Source organism: Ostrea edulis, chromosome 5, assembly GCF_947568905.1.
Source record: "Ostrea edulis chromosome 5, xbOstEdul1.1, whole genome shotgun sequence".
NCBI lineage: Eukaryota > Metazoa > Mollusca > Bivalvia > Ostreida > Ostreidae > Ostrea > Ostrea edulis.
This window is the reverse complement of record NC_079168.1, coordinates 8,743,420-8,761,918: the sequence shown is the minus strand read 5'-3', so window position 1 is coordinate 8,761,918 and position 18,499 is coordinate 8,743,420. Positions and strand designations below refer to the sequence as shown.

General features: G+C 34.9%; 1 protein-coding gene across 1 annotated transcript in view; it reads left to right on the top strand.

Annotated features, from left to right (window-relative positions):
• The first annotated feature begins 9,424 nt into the window (after window positions 1-9,424).
• LOC125649172 (rap guanine nucleotide exchange factor 4-like) overlaps window positions 9,425-18,499 on the top strand; it is an 82,946-nt gene continuing 73,871 nt past the window's right edge. The window contains exons 1-4 of the mRNA XM_048876448.2: window positions 9,425-9,587; window positions 9,870-10,035; window positions 13,401-13,543; window positions 13,924-14,012. Of these exons, the coding sequence (XP_048732405.2) occupies window positions 9,998-10,035; window positions 13,401-13,543; window positions 13,924-14,012 (270 nt within the window). The 5' untranslated portion in view covers window positions 9,425-9,587; window positions 9,870-9,997. The remainder of the gene's footprint in view (window positions 9,588-9,869; window positions 10,036-13,400; window positions 13,544-13,923; window positions 14,013-18,499) is intronic.

The following is an 18,499-nucleotide window of genomic DNA, read 5'->3' as shown; positions in this document are numbered from 1 at the left end:
TATCCTTTGGTTTGGAGACGACGTGAACGTACATGAATAAGTTGCGTACATTGTTCAATCTTTACCCAGAGTTATCGTTCCTTACACTCACATTAGCAGTGTTATCCCACATGTAAATCCATTATTCTAACGGAATTCTGACGAAAATATATCTGCAATGAATTAACGAATTCTATATTTGCTTTGTTTAAATAAATAAACAATGAATGAGTTAACATTATTTACATATGCACGTGGTACATTTTTGCAGAGATACTTCATGTAAACAGAATGAAGGAAGAGGCGATCAAGATATTTGAAGACTTCAAGAGAATAATTTGTATCGATACCTGCTACAAATTGTGTCCGGGCTTTTACTGTTTCGTCTTTAGCGGTAGGTCTTTGATATTTGACATACGAGTACGGATAAATGATCATCTCATGTAGATGTGCTGGGTACCATGGATAGTGACCTTTGATCTTGAACTTATATGTTCAGACAATTTTTTAAGCTTTTATGGGTAAATTCCTTTAGCTGATGTGTCGTGTTCCTATTTTGTAACCACTGGGCCAGAAAAGTTCAAATTTACATGAAAGCTTCCTGGCATAGTGTAGATTTAAGTTTGTTCAAATCATGCCCGGGGGTAGGGTTGAGCCACAATAGAGGATTAAAGTTTCAATCTTCTCAAGAACCATTGGGCCAGAAAAGTGGAAATGTACATGAAAGCTTTTTGACATGGTACATGTTCAAATCATGGTCCCCAGGAATAAAGTTCTACATGCAGTTATATAGGGAAAATGTTTTCAAGAACTGCTGGGCCAGAAAAGTTCAAATATACACAAAGGCTTCCTTACATAATGCAGGTTCAAGTTAAATCAAGGCCCCAGGGGGTAGGGTGGGGCCACATTAGGGGATCAAAGTTACGTTCAAGTATATAGGGAAAATCTCATAAAGCACTAGGCTAGAAAAATTCAAATTTACAAGAAAGCTTCCTGACACAAAGTATATCCAAGTTTGTGCAATTCGTGGTCCCCAGGGGTAGGATTGGGCCTCAATAGGGGATCAAAGTGTTTTATGCTGATATATAGGAAAAATCTTTAAAAACATCTATTACTATTTAAGCTAGGGCTTTCATATTCTAGTAAGGGCTTTCATACTCTGTATATACATTTTTTACAGATGGATCTTTCATGTGATGCAATGGTGTTTGATCTTGTGACCTTGACCTGGAAGTTTGACCTACTTTAAATAAAAATATGACCTTTACAATAGGTACTGAACTATTTATGGTAGATCTTTAATATCTTGTATATTTTCTACAGCAAGACCTTTCATATCAGGATCTTTGAACTTGAAGTTTGATCTACTTTTAAGATAACAACCTATTAAATATATTCTGAACTGTTTTAGGTGGGGCTTTCATATTTTGTATATAGATTCATATGGCAAGACCTTGTACACAATGGTGTTTGACCTTGGAGTTTGACCTATTTTTTAAAACAACCCCTGACCTATTCAATATCTCCTGAACTATTTAAGATAGTGCTTTCATAGTTGTATATAGATTCTTTATGGCAAGACCTTGTTATTTTTGTGAAGCTTGATGCCTGAGGTCACAATTGGGGTTGAAGTTTTGCATACTGCTAGGAATATATTTAACAAGAGCCATATGGTGTCACTTTGATATTTTTGGATGGCCAATATTTTTGAGACATGTTTGCTAGTACAAATATTCTCATGTAGTGTAGATTCAAGATTTTCAAACTAGGACTCCTAGAGTTATGATAATTCAATTTTCATGCCTCTCATTAAAAACGAGGACAATCATTGATTTTCACCAATATGGTAGACTATGTTGTCCTCTCAATAACTCTTTGCTTGACAGACATCAAACTTGTCATAATGGTTTCCCCTAAGAGAAATGACTCCAATACTGATTTTGAGGTCAATATACTCTGGACATAAAAAAAAAATTGTATGTACATGTACAACATCTTGAAAATTCTTTGCTTGACTGACATCAAACTTCATAAACTGGTTCTCCCTTAGAAGTAGATGTTGAGGTCAGAAGGGCAAGGGTCAGACTGGACAGAGTAAGATTCTGTCTGCTCAATATGTCGACCTTTTGCCTAACTTGTTACTCCTAAAGAGTAATTGATCCCCATTGGTTTTCAAATCAACAAGGTCAGGAATTGTATGTCTGCTCAGTATCTTGAGAGGAACTTGGTATAATGGTTGCCCCTGACTAGTGGGTAACCTGTACCAGTCATTCTCATTACAGACATTAATTCTAAATTTAAAGTTGATCCTTTTCACATTGCCACACAGGAGCATATAAGTTTCTAAAACAGTTCTTATTATACAGGTAAAATCTGTAAAGAAGCAAGCCTACAATATGTTGAATCGGGCAAGTATCCTCCTGAAGTGTAAAAGAAGGTTCAAACAGGTCAAAATGGGGTCTTCATTTTTACAGGAAAAATCTCAGGAACCACAAGTCAAGTCTACAATTTGTTGAGACCACAATCAAAATTGTTAATGGAATATGTACAGGAAAACTCCAGAAACTCAAAGGTATGAGTGACTCGGGTAAGTGTTGAGGCACACAGAACTCTGATTGAAATGTGAAGATTGTGGAGAAGGAGTAACAGGATTCAAAGTGCTGTAGACAGAATGTGATACTTTTATTGTCTATAAACAATAAGATTGGAATGGCAGTTGGAAAGTTGCACATTTTGATGCCAATTGTTAATGCTATATTGATCTTTTATGCAGTCAACTTTAATCACTATGTAGGATGAAATGTGGTCGTAGCTGAATTAGGATTAACGTTTAATACACTACCAAATCTTAATGTCTGTATTATTTTAATATTGGATCTTCTTTAGTAATTTTGTCAACTTTGTGCATTAGAACCAGTCCTTATCTTGGGTGGGTCATGTATAGATAAGTATAATGATTAATTCACAAAGCACTGTAGTTTTAGCCTCGGCTTTCATCCTTATGAGAATACAACAGAAATGTCTGTTATTTTGTCCCCAGCCTCTGTGAAAGAGGTGTATTAATCTGGATCTGTCTGACTTCAACAACTCGGTTTCTCTATTAGTATTTTAGGTCCAAAGGTCAGTGGGTCATATATTGAAAGAAATGACCATTTCAAGCAATGGAAAGTCCCCATAACTAATACAATGACCCCTTTTCCACAAATTAACTGAAGATAACTGGGTCGAAATGTCAAGGTCGCCATATGTTTTAAAAAACATTTTGTTTAGTAATGATATTTGTTTTTATATATAGTTATCTTTGAAATGAATCATTGAAAAGCAATTCTTGTAGAATACGAGAACCTCTTCTCACTATAGATTTTACCGAGAGCTAATAACACTGCAGAGAAGTTTTTAAAAATCTGGCAATGGATTAATACAATCAGATGTCTATATCCCTGATTGTCACACACTGTCATGTTTCAAAGTCTCAGTAAATAGTCCTGGCTGATTTATTGATTTCAATCCCATGTAAACTGTCGACTTGAATTTTGTATTGGCATGGCACATAGACTGAGGACCCTAATGATCTCCTACAACTCTACAAGCCAGCATGGCTTTTCTTATACAGTCTGGTTCTCTCTCTCTCTCTCTCTCTCTCTCTCTCTCTCTCTCTCTCTCTCTCTGTATATATAATGCTAATCTCTCTCTATATATAATGCTAACCTCTCTCTCTATATATATAATGCTAACCTCTCTCTCTATAACTTTTTACTAGCTACCTGTGTATAACCAATAAGATGCGATAATTAATATGAGTATTCGCTCTGCTCTCCCTCCTCTTTCCCTGCTCTCTCTCACTCTTGCTTTCTCTCTCCCCCTTTCTCTCTGCTCTCATCTCTCCTCTTTCTCGCACTTTCTCTCTCTCTGCTCCTCTCTCTCCCTCTGATCTTTCCTCTCTCTCCTCTTTTGCACCTCTCTTTCTATCTCACACATACTTTCTCTCACTTGCTCTGCTTTCTTTTTCACTCTTTCTCTCACACTTTGCTCCTCTCTCTCCTCTTTCTCACCCCCCCCCTCTCTCTCTGCTCCTTCTCTCTCTCTCTCCTCTTTCTCACCTCTCTGCACTTTCCTCTCTCTCCTCACTCTTTCTCTCTCACTGCTCCTCTTTCTCTCTTACACATTCTCTGCTCCTTTCCCCTCTTTCTTTCTCTCTCACACCTCTCTAACACCTTTCTCTCACACTCTTCTCCCTCTCTCTGCTCTTTCCTCTCCTCTTTCTCACCTTTTACTCTTTCTCACACCCTGCTCCTCTCTCTCTCCTCACTTTCTCTTTCTCTCTGCTCTCTCCACTCTTTCTCACTCTGCTCCTCTTTCTCTGCTGTTTCCTCTTTCTCTCACTCTGCTCCTCTCTCTCTCTCACTCTGCTCCTCTTTCTCTCTGCTGTTTCCTCTTTCTCTGCACACTCTGCTCCTTTCCTCCCTCTCTCTCTTTCTCACACTCCTCTCTCTCTCTGCTCTTTCCTCTTTCTCTCTCTTCTTTCTCACCTCACACTCATCTCTCTGCTCTTTCCTTTCTGCTCTCTCACTTCTCTTTCTCACACTCTCTCACTCTTCTCTCTCTCTGCTCTTTCCTCTCTCCTCTTTCTCACCTTTTACTCTTTCTCTCACTCTGCTCCTCTCTCTCTTTTTCTCTCTGCTCTCTCATTTCTCTTTCTCACACTTTCTCACTCTTCTCTCTCTGTGCTCTTTCCTCTCTCCTCTTTCTCACCTTTTTCTCTTTCTCTCACTCTTCTCTCTCTCTCTCTCTCACTCTGCTCCTCTTTCTCTCTGCTGTTTCCCCTTTCTCTCTCACACACTCTCTGCTCCTTTCCTCCCTCTTTCTCACACTCTTCTCTCTCTTTCTCACCACTCTCACAGTCTTCTCTCTCTGCTCTTTCCTCTCTCTCTCCTCTTTCTCACATTTTACTTTCACACACTGCTCCTCTCTCTCTCCACACTTTCTCACACCCTCTCTCTCTTTGCTCTTTCCTCTCTGCTTTCTCTTCTCTTTCTCACCTCTCTTTCTCTCTCACACACTTTCTCTCCCTCTGCTCTCTCTCTCTCTCATTGAAATTGAATTCTTTGCTGTATTGAGTGTCCTATGAGAATGTAGGATATCTTGAAAAATTTCGGAGGTGAGCATTCTTACATTTCAAAGAGTCTGACTAATCTATTCTTGACACCTTTTCCTATTGATGTGTCTGTAGAGAGGCAGTTTAATGGTGGCTAGATTTTCATAGTACTTTTATAATATTATTAAGACAATGAAAGCAAATGGATTCAAAGTGAAGATTTAAAAGGAGAGAAATAAGAGATCAATTTGTCCTATCGATTTTAATTGCCATGAATATATATAGCTCCCTTTCATACCATTTTCCCATTGATTTGAAACAATTATGTTGACAGTGAAAGAAAGAAATATCCTTTCTGCATGAGAGTTAAAAACCTTTTACAAATTGTGACTATATAAATCAATTTTTTTTCCTCTTCAAAGATGTCTATTTTCCCATGTAAATTCACAATGTATTCTGTGGGAGTTTTTAGTAGATAAAACACATGATTTTTCACCATGTCCAGATTTTTATGAATTGAAGAAAAAAAATGTAATTATTGATATGATGGACTGAAATTTCTAATGATTTGGATTTTATTGACCTTAGGAAATAAAATGTTATGATATGTCTGCACTAGAAAAAAATGTTGTGACCATCTATTAACATGAAAATGAGAGATATATGAAAACATGTATATTTGTTTTTATGTTCAAATATAGATTTTATGAATCCATATTGTTGCTTTAACATATTTGATGCAAACAAATTTATACAGGCTAATTGGTATTCGCTCTACATCAATTTATAACTGAGAAACTGTGACTGTTCAAGACGAATTAATCCATCTAGGATACGTCTTGCAGGCTGCGACATCGACTGAAAAAACACCTCACACTCGGTGGCAAGGTGCTAATTGGGTCTTTTTTCTGGTCTATTCTACCCTTTTTTCCTCAGTCATTTTTATGGTTGTCATGGAGATATGTTAGTGGTGAAGATGTGATAGTAAAAAATGTAGATTGAATTACTATTGGAGTGGGGAGAATGAGATTTTGTGTTAGCTCAATGTGATCATCGAAGATTGAGTTCCTGGTAAATAACAACCTAATGTCTGTAGGATTTCTTCAATGTCTGTAAGTGGAGTTTTTACATATGGACTGCTCTCCAGGTAGGCTACTTCGTGCTATGCAGGTAGGCTATTCTGTGCTATGTAGGTAGGCTATTCTGTGCTATGCAGGTAGGCTACTTCGTGATATGTAGGTAGGCTATTCTGTGCTATGCAGGTAGGCTACTTCGTGATATGCAGGTAGGCTATTCTGTGCTATGCAGGTAGGCTATTCCATGCTATGCAGGTAGGCTGTTTTGTGCTATGCAGGTAGGCTATTCTCGGCTATGCAGGTAGGCTATTCCATGCTATGCAGGTAGGCTGTTTTGTGCTATGCAGGTAGGCTATTCCATGCTATGTAGGTAGGCTATTCTGTGCTATGCAGGTAGGCTATTCTGTGATATGCAGGTAGGCTACTTCGTGCTATGTAGGTAGGCTATTTTGTGCTATACATGTAGGCTATTATGTGCTAAGCTGTCTTAATCCAACTGCTTGTGGACAAATTCTGGTAGATTTGTTGAAAACACTTTCATGTTACTCCTGGTAAAACAGACTGTTGAAACCAGATGAATGTTTTAGATTTAAAAAAAAATAAGTTGTTCATTTCTGCACACTACTTTTTCTGTTCCCTGCATGTGTCACATCCCCAAATTAGGGCACCATGTTGTCACCTATGTAAAAGGGAGATTTGTCAATAAAATCCACTTTATGGCCATAAAGATTAAAAAAAAACATTAAAGACACCAGCCCTCAGCTCCAAGGTGTCTGCAAGGCTTTCATGTTTTTGTACTTATGAGAAGCCTTCATCTGTTGCAGGACTTAATTGATTTCTGGTTGTTTGTAGATCAGGCCCATATCCACTGTCTTACATCCATAATCAATGTTATAAAATATAGTGGTTATTAGTGATTTTGTTTTAATGATGTTAAAGGTGAATGTTTAGAATTTTTTTTATGAAAATTGATTTCTCATTTATCTAGGTCAGAGAGAAAGGTTAATTGATTACATTAGGTGTTAATTAGAACGAGGGAGTTACATTGTACATCTGTAGCTAATGAGAGTTTTGTTAATCAACTTAATTCATGTAGTCTCAAACACTGCCTTGTATGATATTGGGTAAGTCACCATTGACTGGGGTCTCGACGTATATTACAATTTCTAAATCTTAACCTTCGATGTCATTTTAACAAAACATGTAAATAACGAGATGTTATCCTGAGATGTCATTTTAACAATACATGTAAATTACGAGATGTTATCCTGAGATGTCATTTTAACAATATTTTGTAAATAACAAGTTCAGAAAAAAGTTAATCTTAGATGTCATTTTAACAATACTTGTAAATAACGAGAAGTTATCCTTAGATATATGTAAGCGAGTTTAGAGACAGAAATGTTTGCGTGACATGAGGTACTTCCTGTATTTTCCCCGTTATCTTTTGTTTTCTTCGTGTCTGATCTCGGGGGTAATTGATTATGTGTTAAAACCCCTTGTCTTCCTATTGAATGTCTTTTCGACTTAAGTTTTATCAGGAACATTCAGTGGAAAACTAATGAACATTACTCTCTCTTCTAACATTTCTCGTCTCTGATGTTGGGCCACTTTTTCCAGTCAATTGACACAGAACTTCGTTTAAGATCTCTCTCCTTATTTTATTATAAGCATTTAGATACATGCTTGTGTTTAAGATGAAGGGGAATTAGTTAAAACCAATATCTAAGAAAACTATTTTGAAGAAAACCACATGTCGATCATGTTGTGCAATAATTGTGATGAAATAAAATGCATGTGCTGTTATGAAAGCCTATTTTTTTTTAGCATAGTTTAGATGCAACATATTGTTCATTAATTTGATGATGAAGTCAATATAGGACATTAACTGAAGTTAAAAATGCAGTTTACTTCTTCTGTGTATGGTTCGTATATGCAACATTGGGGTCCAAATTCAGCTTCTGATGTGAATAATACAGAGTATAATTCTTCTTTAAATGCCTACAACTGTCAGACACTGAATTATAAAATCTCTGTGTAATTTAGATGTAAAAGGGTATATATCCCACCCCTGTGGTTTTGTGGCCATCATATTTCATCAATCACAAAATTCTGATGATGGTTTGCAGTGATGGGTATTTAATGATAACAAAGAAACTCTGTATGTGTTTTGGCACCACCCAGAAATCACTGACATACACATCTTATCCAGAACCTCCCACAATCGTGCAAATATCTGAGCCGATGAGAGGCATTAAGATGGGTTGTAGAACGTACTTGTTTGTTAAATCAGCGTAAAATCAGTTTAAAACTTTGTACAGTACTAGTGTACATTTATATTAAAAAACCTGTCACATTTAACAGTGTATCACAGAGTTGGTTGTGAGGCCAGTACTATGACAATATCTGATTTTTGTCCAATGAAATTCTTAATTGAATTTTGCTTTGGGAAAAGTAGGAACTTGGAAGCCACTGTTTGTGACTAGATCACACACAGTCCTTTATAATCTGGCAGTCATCCTTATAGTGTCAACTAATGATTGTGAAGATATTGAATTCTTGATGCAGACAGTTCCCAGGAGGGTGATATACCAAACAGCACTCACACACAATGCACCGGTCCCCATGGGCCTCAGTGTCTCTTGGCCTCTGTTAGACTGTAAACAGCAGGTGACAGGATTTTCCCTATATAAGTTAATTTAGCTCCTGATATTTATGGTATTTTCTGCAGTGATCCGGGATGAATTAATGACATTTGGTGGATATAGTGATAAAAATACTGCAATATCACTTCATGGCATTTAAAGTTGAGGTGATGATTCGACTTTGATTTGATAAGTCAGACATAATTTGACGTGACCCAAAATTAGTGAGTTTCTTTTTTATATAAAGTCACTTGTCTTTTATCCTTTTTTTTTTTCTTTTTAAATGTATAACCATAAAACGAAAGGGATTTTGGGATTAATATGCTAAAAATTTGCGACAAAATTAAAATCGGTGAAATTGAATTGAACTCTCAGCAGTAAGTGGCATTCTTTATGCAGATTTCTGACGAGTTACGTGTGACGTGACCATATCTCTGTAATTAAAGGGTTAGATATTACCGCATTAGGCTGTGCCATTGATAACTTGCTCCTCACTGGGAATCTGGTATCATTTCATGGTCAATATTTTTCTTACAAGCTGCAGTCACCTATGAATATATGAGCATTGATTACTTATAACAGAGCTTGTATATATCTGGGTCCTCTCACACGGGTGCTACCAGAGAAATCACCAGAACCCGTCTGTTATCTTACAGCCTTTATGGAATTACATGGTGAAGTCTAATTATTCAACCACACGTGGTTTCACGTTTGTTCTGAACTTGACAATTTGTGTCGAGAATTCTAGTGATTTTCTATTATTCTTGCAGGGAAACACAGAGCATGCTTTAGGTAGGTGTTGAACAGAGATAAAATTCCTGGTTGTATTCATAATTGGCCATTAATGGTACCGTTTTAGGTATTTCATTTATTTTTCATATATTCATTATTATTTTTTTTACAGTTTTGAACTGATTCCCATAATATTTTTGAGTTTGATTTGATAAACTGATGAAAACACTTCTTTTCCCAGAACTACAAATAATGCTTAGACTATATAGTATTGCCATTTAAATGATGCCTCGGATGGTGATAATGATACTACTGGCACTGATATCTAGTACATTCTTTCAGATGAGACAGAAATGTGACTCAATCTAAACAGCAGCTTGGGTTTAGAAGATTAAAACAGGATTGTGAACAATTGAGCGGAGACATTAATCTCATTGTGGAGGAGAGAGGCTCCTATGACTGCTCTATAGATGATGGTCACCGAGTGGATTGCTAGTCTAGACAAAAGGTCGGGTTTGATCTTCATTTTTACTGATCTTATATACATTGTATACAAAATTTAAAGTAAAGTACTCTAGTTCATTTGCTGAAATTTACATGTTTAAGTTACATATTGATATGATACACTGTTATTTCTTAGTAATAACTCTACAATATTCATTTAATTTAAAAAAAAAAAAAAAAAAAGTTAATTAAATTTTATGCAAATTCACCTCATTGATTTTTTATAGTAGTTGGTATCGCATCAGATTTGCAGTTCATGGATATATGTCTTGAGAGTGCTATATACTTGTCTATTTGAAATTGGTTAGATTAAACTGAAATCAATATTCACTGCTCATTTGTGTCAGTTAATTTAAATACAGTTTCAAAAATAACAAATTACCATTAGATTGCCCAATACACATTAAGCTATGATTGTTATGTGTACATTGAACCTTGGAGGTCATCGTTTATTTGAACTCATTTGACATTCTTTTGAAATTCTTGTTGAGCATGAAAATTAATTACCTCCCTGATTAATTTTTCATTGGAAATTAATACCACTGGCTGTAAAATGGCTCGATATTTTGTCAGTTGTTGATTTGTGTGGTTGAATTCTGCATGCTGCAGTTTGATTTTAAAACTGATGCATGCATAATATATGATTAGAAATTTTATCGTAATACGGTATGTTTTACTGCAAAAATATTACGATTTATAGATAAATGTATCATTTAACACAAGCTTTATATGAAGAAAAGGGTACTGTAAGCTGGAAAATGTTCACCCTGATTTATTTTTAAACATTCATCGAAAAAAAACAAAACCAATTTAATTTGTCCCAATTTGAATTCGGCCCAAAATGTTTATTGCTTGAGTCTAATTTAGGATGATGAGGGCAAAATGGATGAAAGTGAATTGGAAGCAAAATTTTCTTGTACACAGTAGATAAAGAATAGGTATCGATAGGCCTAATGTAGATCTGAAATTTTCTATTACTCAAATTAGATCAACACTGTAATTTGTTCAACATTGTAGTTCATTGAATATTTGATCTTTCAGTAACAATTTAAGTTTCTTGAAATAAAAAATATCTATTGAACAACAAACTTTTTAGTTCAAATTCACATAATAAATCCAATTTAGGCTAATAAGAATACAGTATTCATTCTATATTGTGTGTGTGTTAGGCTAATAAGAATACAGTATTCATTCTATATTGTGTGTGTGAATTTAGGCTAATAAGAATACAGTATTCATTCTATATTGTGTGTGTGAATAATAAGAATACAGTATTCATTCTATATTGTGTGTGTGAATAATAAGAATACAGTATTCATTCTATATTGTGTGTGTGAATAATAAGAATACAGTATTCATTCTATATTGCGTGTGTGTAGGCTAATAAGAATACAGTATTCATTCTATATTGTGTGTGTGTATAATAAGAATACAGTATTCATTCTATATTGTGTGTGTAGGCTAATAAGAATACAGTATTCATTCTATATTGTGTGTGTGAATAATAAGAATACAGTATTCATTCTATATTGTGTGTGTGAATAATAAGAATACAGTATTCATTCTATATTGTGTGTGTGAATAATAAGAATACAGTATTCATTCTATATTGCGTGTGTGTAGGCTAATAAGAATACAGTATTCATTCTATATTGTGTGTGTGTATAATAAGAATACAGTATTTATTCTATATTGTGTGTGTAGGCTAATAAGAATACAGTACTCATTCTATATTGTGTGTGTGAATAATAAGAATACAGTACTCATTCTATATTGTGTGTGTGAATAATAAGAATACAGTATTCATTCTATATTGTGTGTGTGAATAATAAGAATACAGTACTCATTCTATATTGTGTGTGTGAATAATAAGAATACAGTATTCATTCTATATTGTGTGTGTGTAGGCTAATAAGAATACAGTATTCATTCTATATTGTGTGTGAATAATAAGAATACAGTATTCATTCTATATTGTGTGTGTGAATAATTTTTTTTACAAAGAATACTTTACTTACTACTGTTACTATAGGAACAAGAATTTTAAAAATGTCCCAAATCAATTATTAAATGTTCATCTGTTGCTCAATTTCCATTCACCATTTTCACCAATTAACCATTTATAGCTCACCTGAACCAAAGGCTCAAGTGAGCTTTTCTGATCAAAATTTGTGCGTTGTCTGTCGTCGGCGTAAACTTTTCACATTTTCGACTTCTTCTCAAGAACCGCTGGGCCAATTTCAACCAAAGTTGCCACAAAGCATCCTTGGATGAAGGGCTTTCATGTTTGTTCAAATAAAGGGCCATGTCCCTTTCAAAGGGGAGATAATCACAAAAATACAAAAATAGGGTGGGGTCATTTAAAGATTTTCTTCTCAAGAACCACTGGGCCAGAAAAGCTGAAATTTACATGAAAGCTTTCTGACATAGTGCAGATTCAAGTTTGTTCAAATCATGGGCCCCGGGGATTGGATGGGGCCACAATAGGGAATCAAAGTTTTATATGCAAATATATAGGAAAAATCTTCTCAAGAACCACTGAGCTAGAAAAGCTGAGATTTACATGAAAGCTTCCTGACATAATGCAGATTCAAGTTTGTTCAAATCATGGCCCCTGGGGGTATGATGGGGCCACAATAGGGGATCAAAGATTTACATACAAATATATAAGGAAAAATCTTTTAAAATCTTCTCAAGAACCACTGGGCCAGAAAAGCTAAAATTCACATGATAGCATCCTGACATAGTGCAGATTTAAGTTCGTTCAAATCATGGCCCCCGGGGGTTGGATGGGGCCACAATAGGGGATCAAAGTTTTACATACAAATATACATAGGAAAAATCTTTAAAAATCTTCTTCTCAAGAACCACTGAGCCAGAAAAGCTGAGATTTACATGAAAGCTTCTTGACATAATGCAGATTCAAGTTTGTTCAAATCATGGCCCCCGGGGGTTGGATGGGGCCACAATAGGAGATCAAAGTTTTACATACAAAAATATAAGAAAAATCTTTAAAAAGCTTCCTCTCAAGAACCACTGAGCCAGAAAAGCTGATATTTACATGAAAGCTTTCTTACATATTTCAGTTTGTTAAAATCATGGCCCCCAGGGATAGGATGGGGTCACAAGGGGGATCAAAGTTTTGCATACAAATATATAGGGAAAATCTTTAAATATGAGCCAAGTTTAGAATGTTTTTTCTTTTCTTTTGGCCCTAAATTGTGTTCACACTTTGCTCCTTGATCATTTCAGGGACATACTGTAAACAGGAAAAAAATTCCTCAACATTTATGAAAATCCTATTGAATTTGTCTCTATCTCTCCACAAAATAGACATTGCTTGTGGCTTATTGCATCCTGTATTTGTAGACCATGTGACCGTACAGGAGAAGAACTTGACTTGATTTATTCCCACTTGAAAAATTTGAAGGCTTTTGAGAAATTCCATCCAAGTCTGCTCCAGCAGATCTGCGTGTATGGTTACTATGAGGACTTGGATAAAGGTGTTACATGTAAGTTGAACTGTCATCAAAATCTGTGTTGTGTGTCATCAGAATATGTGTTGTGTGTCATCAGAATCTGTGCTGTGTGTCATCAGGATCAGTGCTGTATGTTATCAGGATCTGTGTGTTTGTATTTCATTTAAGATAACTATATTTCAGTTTTGAATTGTGGTGTAGGAATAGTTTTACTACCCTGCTAAAAGTATAACAGAATGAGAGGGTCGTTAAGTCAGCTGTCACTTAATTCTTCCAATACCAAACCATGATGTAAGATCCATCCAAATTGCAGCATCTTTTTCAGTGCAAATTTCTTTGTACATGGTTTAGTTATCAATTAATGTTATGTGATATAGATCGACAATCTTTCAATCAAATTTTTTATCTTGTAGTGTTTCGCCAAGGAGATATTGGTACCAACTGGTATATTGTAATCTCTGGTAGCCTAGAGGTCCTTGTGTCAGAAACTGGAGACCACAAGGTAAGAAAAGGGCATAGGCACGTGTATTGAACGCCAGTATTAAAATTACATGACGTTGAACACCAGTATTAAAATTACATGACGTTGAACGCCAGTGTTAAAATTGCACGATGTTGAACGCCTGTGTTAAAATTACATGATGTTGAACACCAGTGATAAAATTACCTAATGTTGAGCGCCAGTGTTAAAATTACATGACATTGAACACCAGTGATGAAATTACCTAATGTTGAGCGCCAGTGTTAAAATTACATGACGTTGAACACCAGTGATAAAATTACCTAATGTTGAACGCCAGTGTTGATAATATCACTTCAGATTGAACACTATATAGTAACACAGAAGAAGATCAGTTTGTTGTAAAAATCTATACTTCGTAGGCAATACATTTACAATATATTTCCAGAATCTGTTTTTTTCCCAATCTGACCATTATCTTCACAACATTTTATTTTGCAAATAGCTTATAATTACAGCTTGTGGAGCATTGTCTGATTTGTGATAACATATTTATCAAGGAAGAGGTGCTTGGGAGTCTTTTGGGTATTTCTAATACAGGAAAATGAGTGTAACAGCACATCAACATTACATAAACATTCAAAATTCTTGTAGAGGAGAGCACACTTTTTTTTTTACAGACAAACGTACAATCAGTCACATACACACACATGCCTGGCTGAAAGATATGGCAATAAAATATTGATAGATTGTTATAAACATGTATTTTCATACAAACGTTTCCAGTTCAACCATCTTCTTTTGCATACATCAGTTTTGGTCTTTGTTTTGTTCATTTTCCCCCCTTCAAATTCATAATAGTTTTCAACTAATAACTACATTCTGAAATAGTAAGTTTGGATTTTTTGCACATCACTCTTTGCCGGGTAGATACAATAATGCACAGGATACACTGAGGATCTTGCCTGCTTGACCTGCTTATATCTCGTACTAAATGAAGCTTCAGAAAAGTATAGAATTTCCTTCTGGCATTACAGATCTTAAATGTTATGTGTAAGGTATAGGCAATATAATGCCCCTGTTGACTGCAATAAAACAAATCCAATTACTTTTTTTCCCAATACGGTAATTTTGTTCTTCAAAATTTAATTTAGAATATATTGTGTAAGTTCTTAGATGAGCTGTCAGACAATTTTCTTGAAGATATTTTGTGTGGGACTTGTGAGATATCAATCTTCTTACAAAATTTGATTTCAAGTCTTGGAATGTGACAGCAATGAAGTGCCCTCTAGAAAAGTGGTATTAGCGTCCCAGACTTAATCAATTCAACTGAAATACAGGTGTCTTTCTCCAGAAATAATCACCAATATTGCACAAGTTGGAGAATTAGTAACACATTAGTGTTTTATGTCATGAATGCAACTTTTTACACTCTCCGATAATTCTACACATTTTTCGACTGTCTCTTTCATGCTAATATTTGTCATTGTGAACAAGTCATATTGTTTACACATGGTATTCATAATATGTTAGCTGATTTGAGAATACATGTATTACTAGTTGCAAAAGTCTTTCACTTTTCATCTTTTTGTAGCAGACTTGCAGAAGGATATATGTATATATAGCAATTTCATAATTCAGTCTTGTGTACCAAGCCAATTTTTACTGATTTTGATAGACTTGCAGGAATAGTTCCTTGTATAAAGATCAGTGGTCATTTTCACAGAGAACCTTACCACTAACATAATTTTTTTGTCTTTGTTTGGAATTTCAAAGTTTGACTTTTCTTATTTCATTTTGCAAAGATCAAAATGAATTTCAAATGTCTGTACAGAAAAATACTTTTATTTTTTAATGAATTTTAATTTGGAGATGACCTTAAAAATGGATGTCCCATGTCACAGTAGGTGTGGCACGCTGAAGAACCCTCGCTGCTCAATGGCCGTAAGCGCCGAGCAAAGGCCTAAATTTGAATCCCTTCACCGGTCTTGGTGACGTCTCCATATGAGTGAAAAATTCTCGAGAGAGACGTTAAACAAGATACAAGATACAATCTGTCAATCAATCAATGACAATAAAATTTTGGTAACAGTTGGATCTCATAAAGATCATAAGGGAAGCCATGCAGGAAATCAGTCTACAGAATATTCTGTAGGTCACCAATAATAGCTATTCTTGTTATGAATTGTAAAAATCTGAGGATCAATTACTGAATTGATATACATGTACATGTTCAAGTATCACAGACTGTGGGTTTTAGCATTATCAGGTTTAATAGCCTCTTCACACTCGTGTTGGATTTGAATTCAAAATGACAATGCCAAAGTTAAATGTGTCATTGTTAGTTTGTTGAGCACATCAAATCCACTACTTTGACTGAATAGTAATTTGCATAACAGGAAAGAAAATAAAAATCGTAAAATGGGATTTATTTTTACATTTCTGCTATTCTCAGAACTTATTCAGATTTCCATGGAATGCAAGAAAAATAGAAAGAATTTGTCAAAATAAGTTTCATACATATGGAAGTTCACAACCTATTTCCATCATTCATTTCTTGTATGGTTGGTTTTCAGTTGTAATATGGACACAAGTCTAATTTGTATTCAAACACCAAAGTTTAAGTCCTAATTTAACAGTTCCACCTCCTTTGTGTGATATAAATGTGGATTGATGTTTTCGAAATTCATAGCGATTGTCTGTGAATGCGAACGATATTGAGCAATTCTGAAATCCATTTCGAATTAAAGAGTACATGTGAATGGGCTTAATGGATTGCAAATTTGATTGCCACTGACCCACAGAAAATTTGTAAGTTTTCTATTGAAACTCAAGCTGGTGCTTTAAAGTATGCAACAAATTATATACAGTCTACGAAAATGAAATTCTAGTAACAAGTTCACTCATATCATGAACAGTTGTCAAGTGAAGGGTTTTGAATTAATATTGGTCATGATTTGGACTTTAGAGTTTATAAATTTAAAGTATCTGTACAAAAATGAGGTGACTGAGGTAAGCTCTGTAGTCCCCGGGCATTGTGATAATTTACACTTACACATTGCAGGAGGGTTGTAGGTGGTGTCTCCAAATTCCCACTGCGTGCTTCATACTGAGTAAAAACTTCAGAGAGCAATTCATCAGTGGTAAATGTTCATTAGTGTATTTCTTCTTAATTTTCAGGTGTTATTCTGGAGTTATTGGACTGTATATATAGCTATTATCATCATGGCAATTTTAATTCCTTGATAAATTGATTCTTTCATGGAATATTGCATAAGTTTTATAATAGCACTTTTCATTTGGATGATTTACAGTTTTGACCACAATTAAACAAAGACTTGGGTATGAAGGTGACCATTAATTCTATGGACCTCCTTCTTTTTCTTTGTTTATCAATTAAGGTGGCTCACTACACTGTACACCTTGAGAGAGTTTATCAATTCAGTACGAAATGATTTAATCATGAAAGATATGATAGGTATAATAAGTATGTATGTCAAAAATTCATCTAAATGAAATGATAAATAAATTCTAACACAAAAAATCCTGACAAATTTGAAATGCAGGTCAGTCACCTGATAGCTATCCACTGAGCTATGTAGATATATATCACCAAATCGATCGATACAAGTAATTTCACAAAACATTTGAATCACCATCTTGTGATGTAGTGTCATAAAATGTTCAAGTCTTGTAGTGAGCTACCTTAAATGTATGAAAGTGCAATGAATCTGAGTTGACTTAAGGTTTCTTGCGCAAAAACCACCATCACAAATAGGGAACTCTCCATGCAGTAACTCTTCTGCCATGTGAGCACCCCCCCCCCCCCCCCCCCCCTTTCAAGTTTTAAAATTGAATTTCCTCTTACTTTTAAATTTGCCAGTATTTATGTCTTGAAGTTATAAATATTACTGTATGGGCAGTGAAAAGGGCAAAAAATGTTCATAGACAAAATCAATGTTAAAATCAAGTTCTACAATGAAAAAACTTTAACATATGCATTTTTAATAAATAATACATTTTCCAAAGCAGCTCTCTTTTTTGCTGAATAAATGTACATGTGAATATAAAATCCAAATAAATCATGTGAATTACAGATCAATCAGAAAAATGCAAAATTAATGTACATAAATGCCATAAAATGACCAAACATAATCAAAAGATGAAGAAAAAAAAATACAAACAGATCGATGCCTAAATTACCTCCAGGTGGTGCTTGATTTGAATTCATGTTCTAATGAAAAAACAGACATGCAGTCACTGGAGAAAATGGTAACAATCAATGAAGATATTTTTCTGGAATAAATCTATCAAAATAAAGAGGTATTTTCACAAATATTAATTGTGAATATAATGTATGGTTGTTTTATCCTTGATTGAAGAAATAGTTTACAATGCCTAGTACTTTGGATACAGTTTGTCTGACAGTTGTCCCTGAAGATTGTTCTAGATGTGGGTTATATTCAGTGAAAATTCTCCTTCTCTCTACGAATGGATAAGCCCAATATATAGTTATCTGGTATCTCACG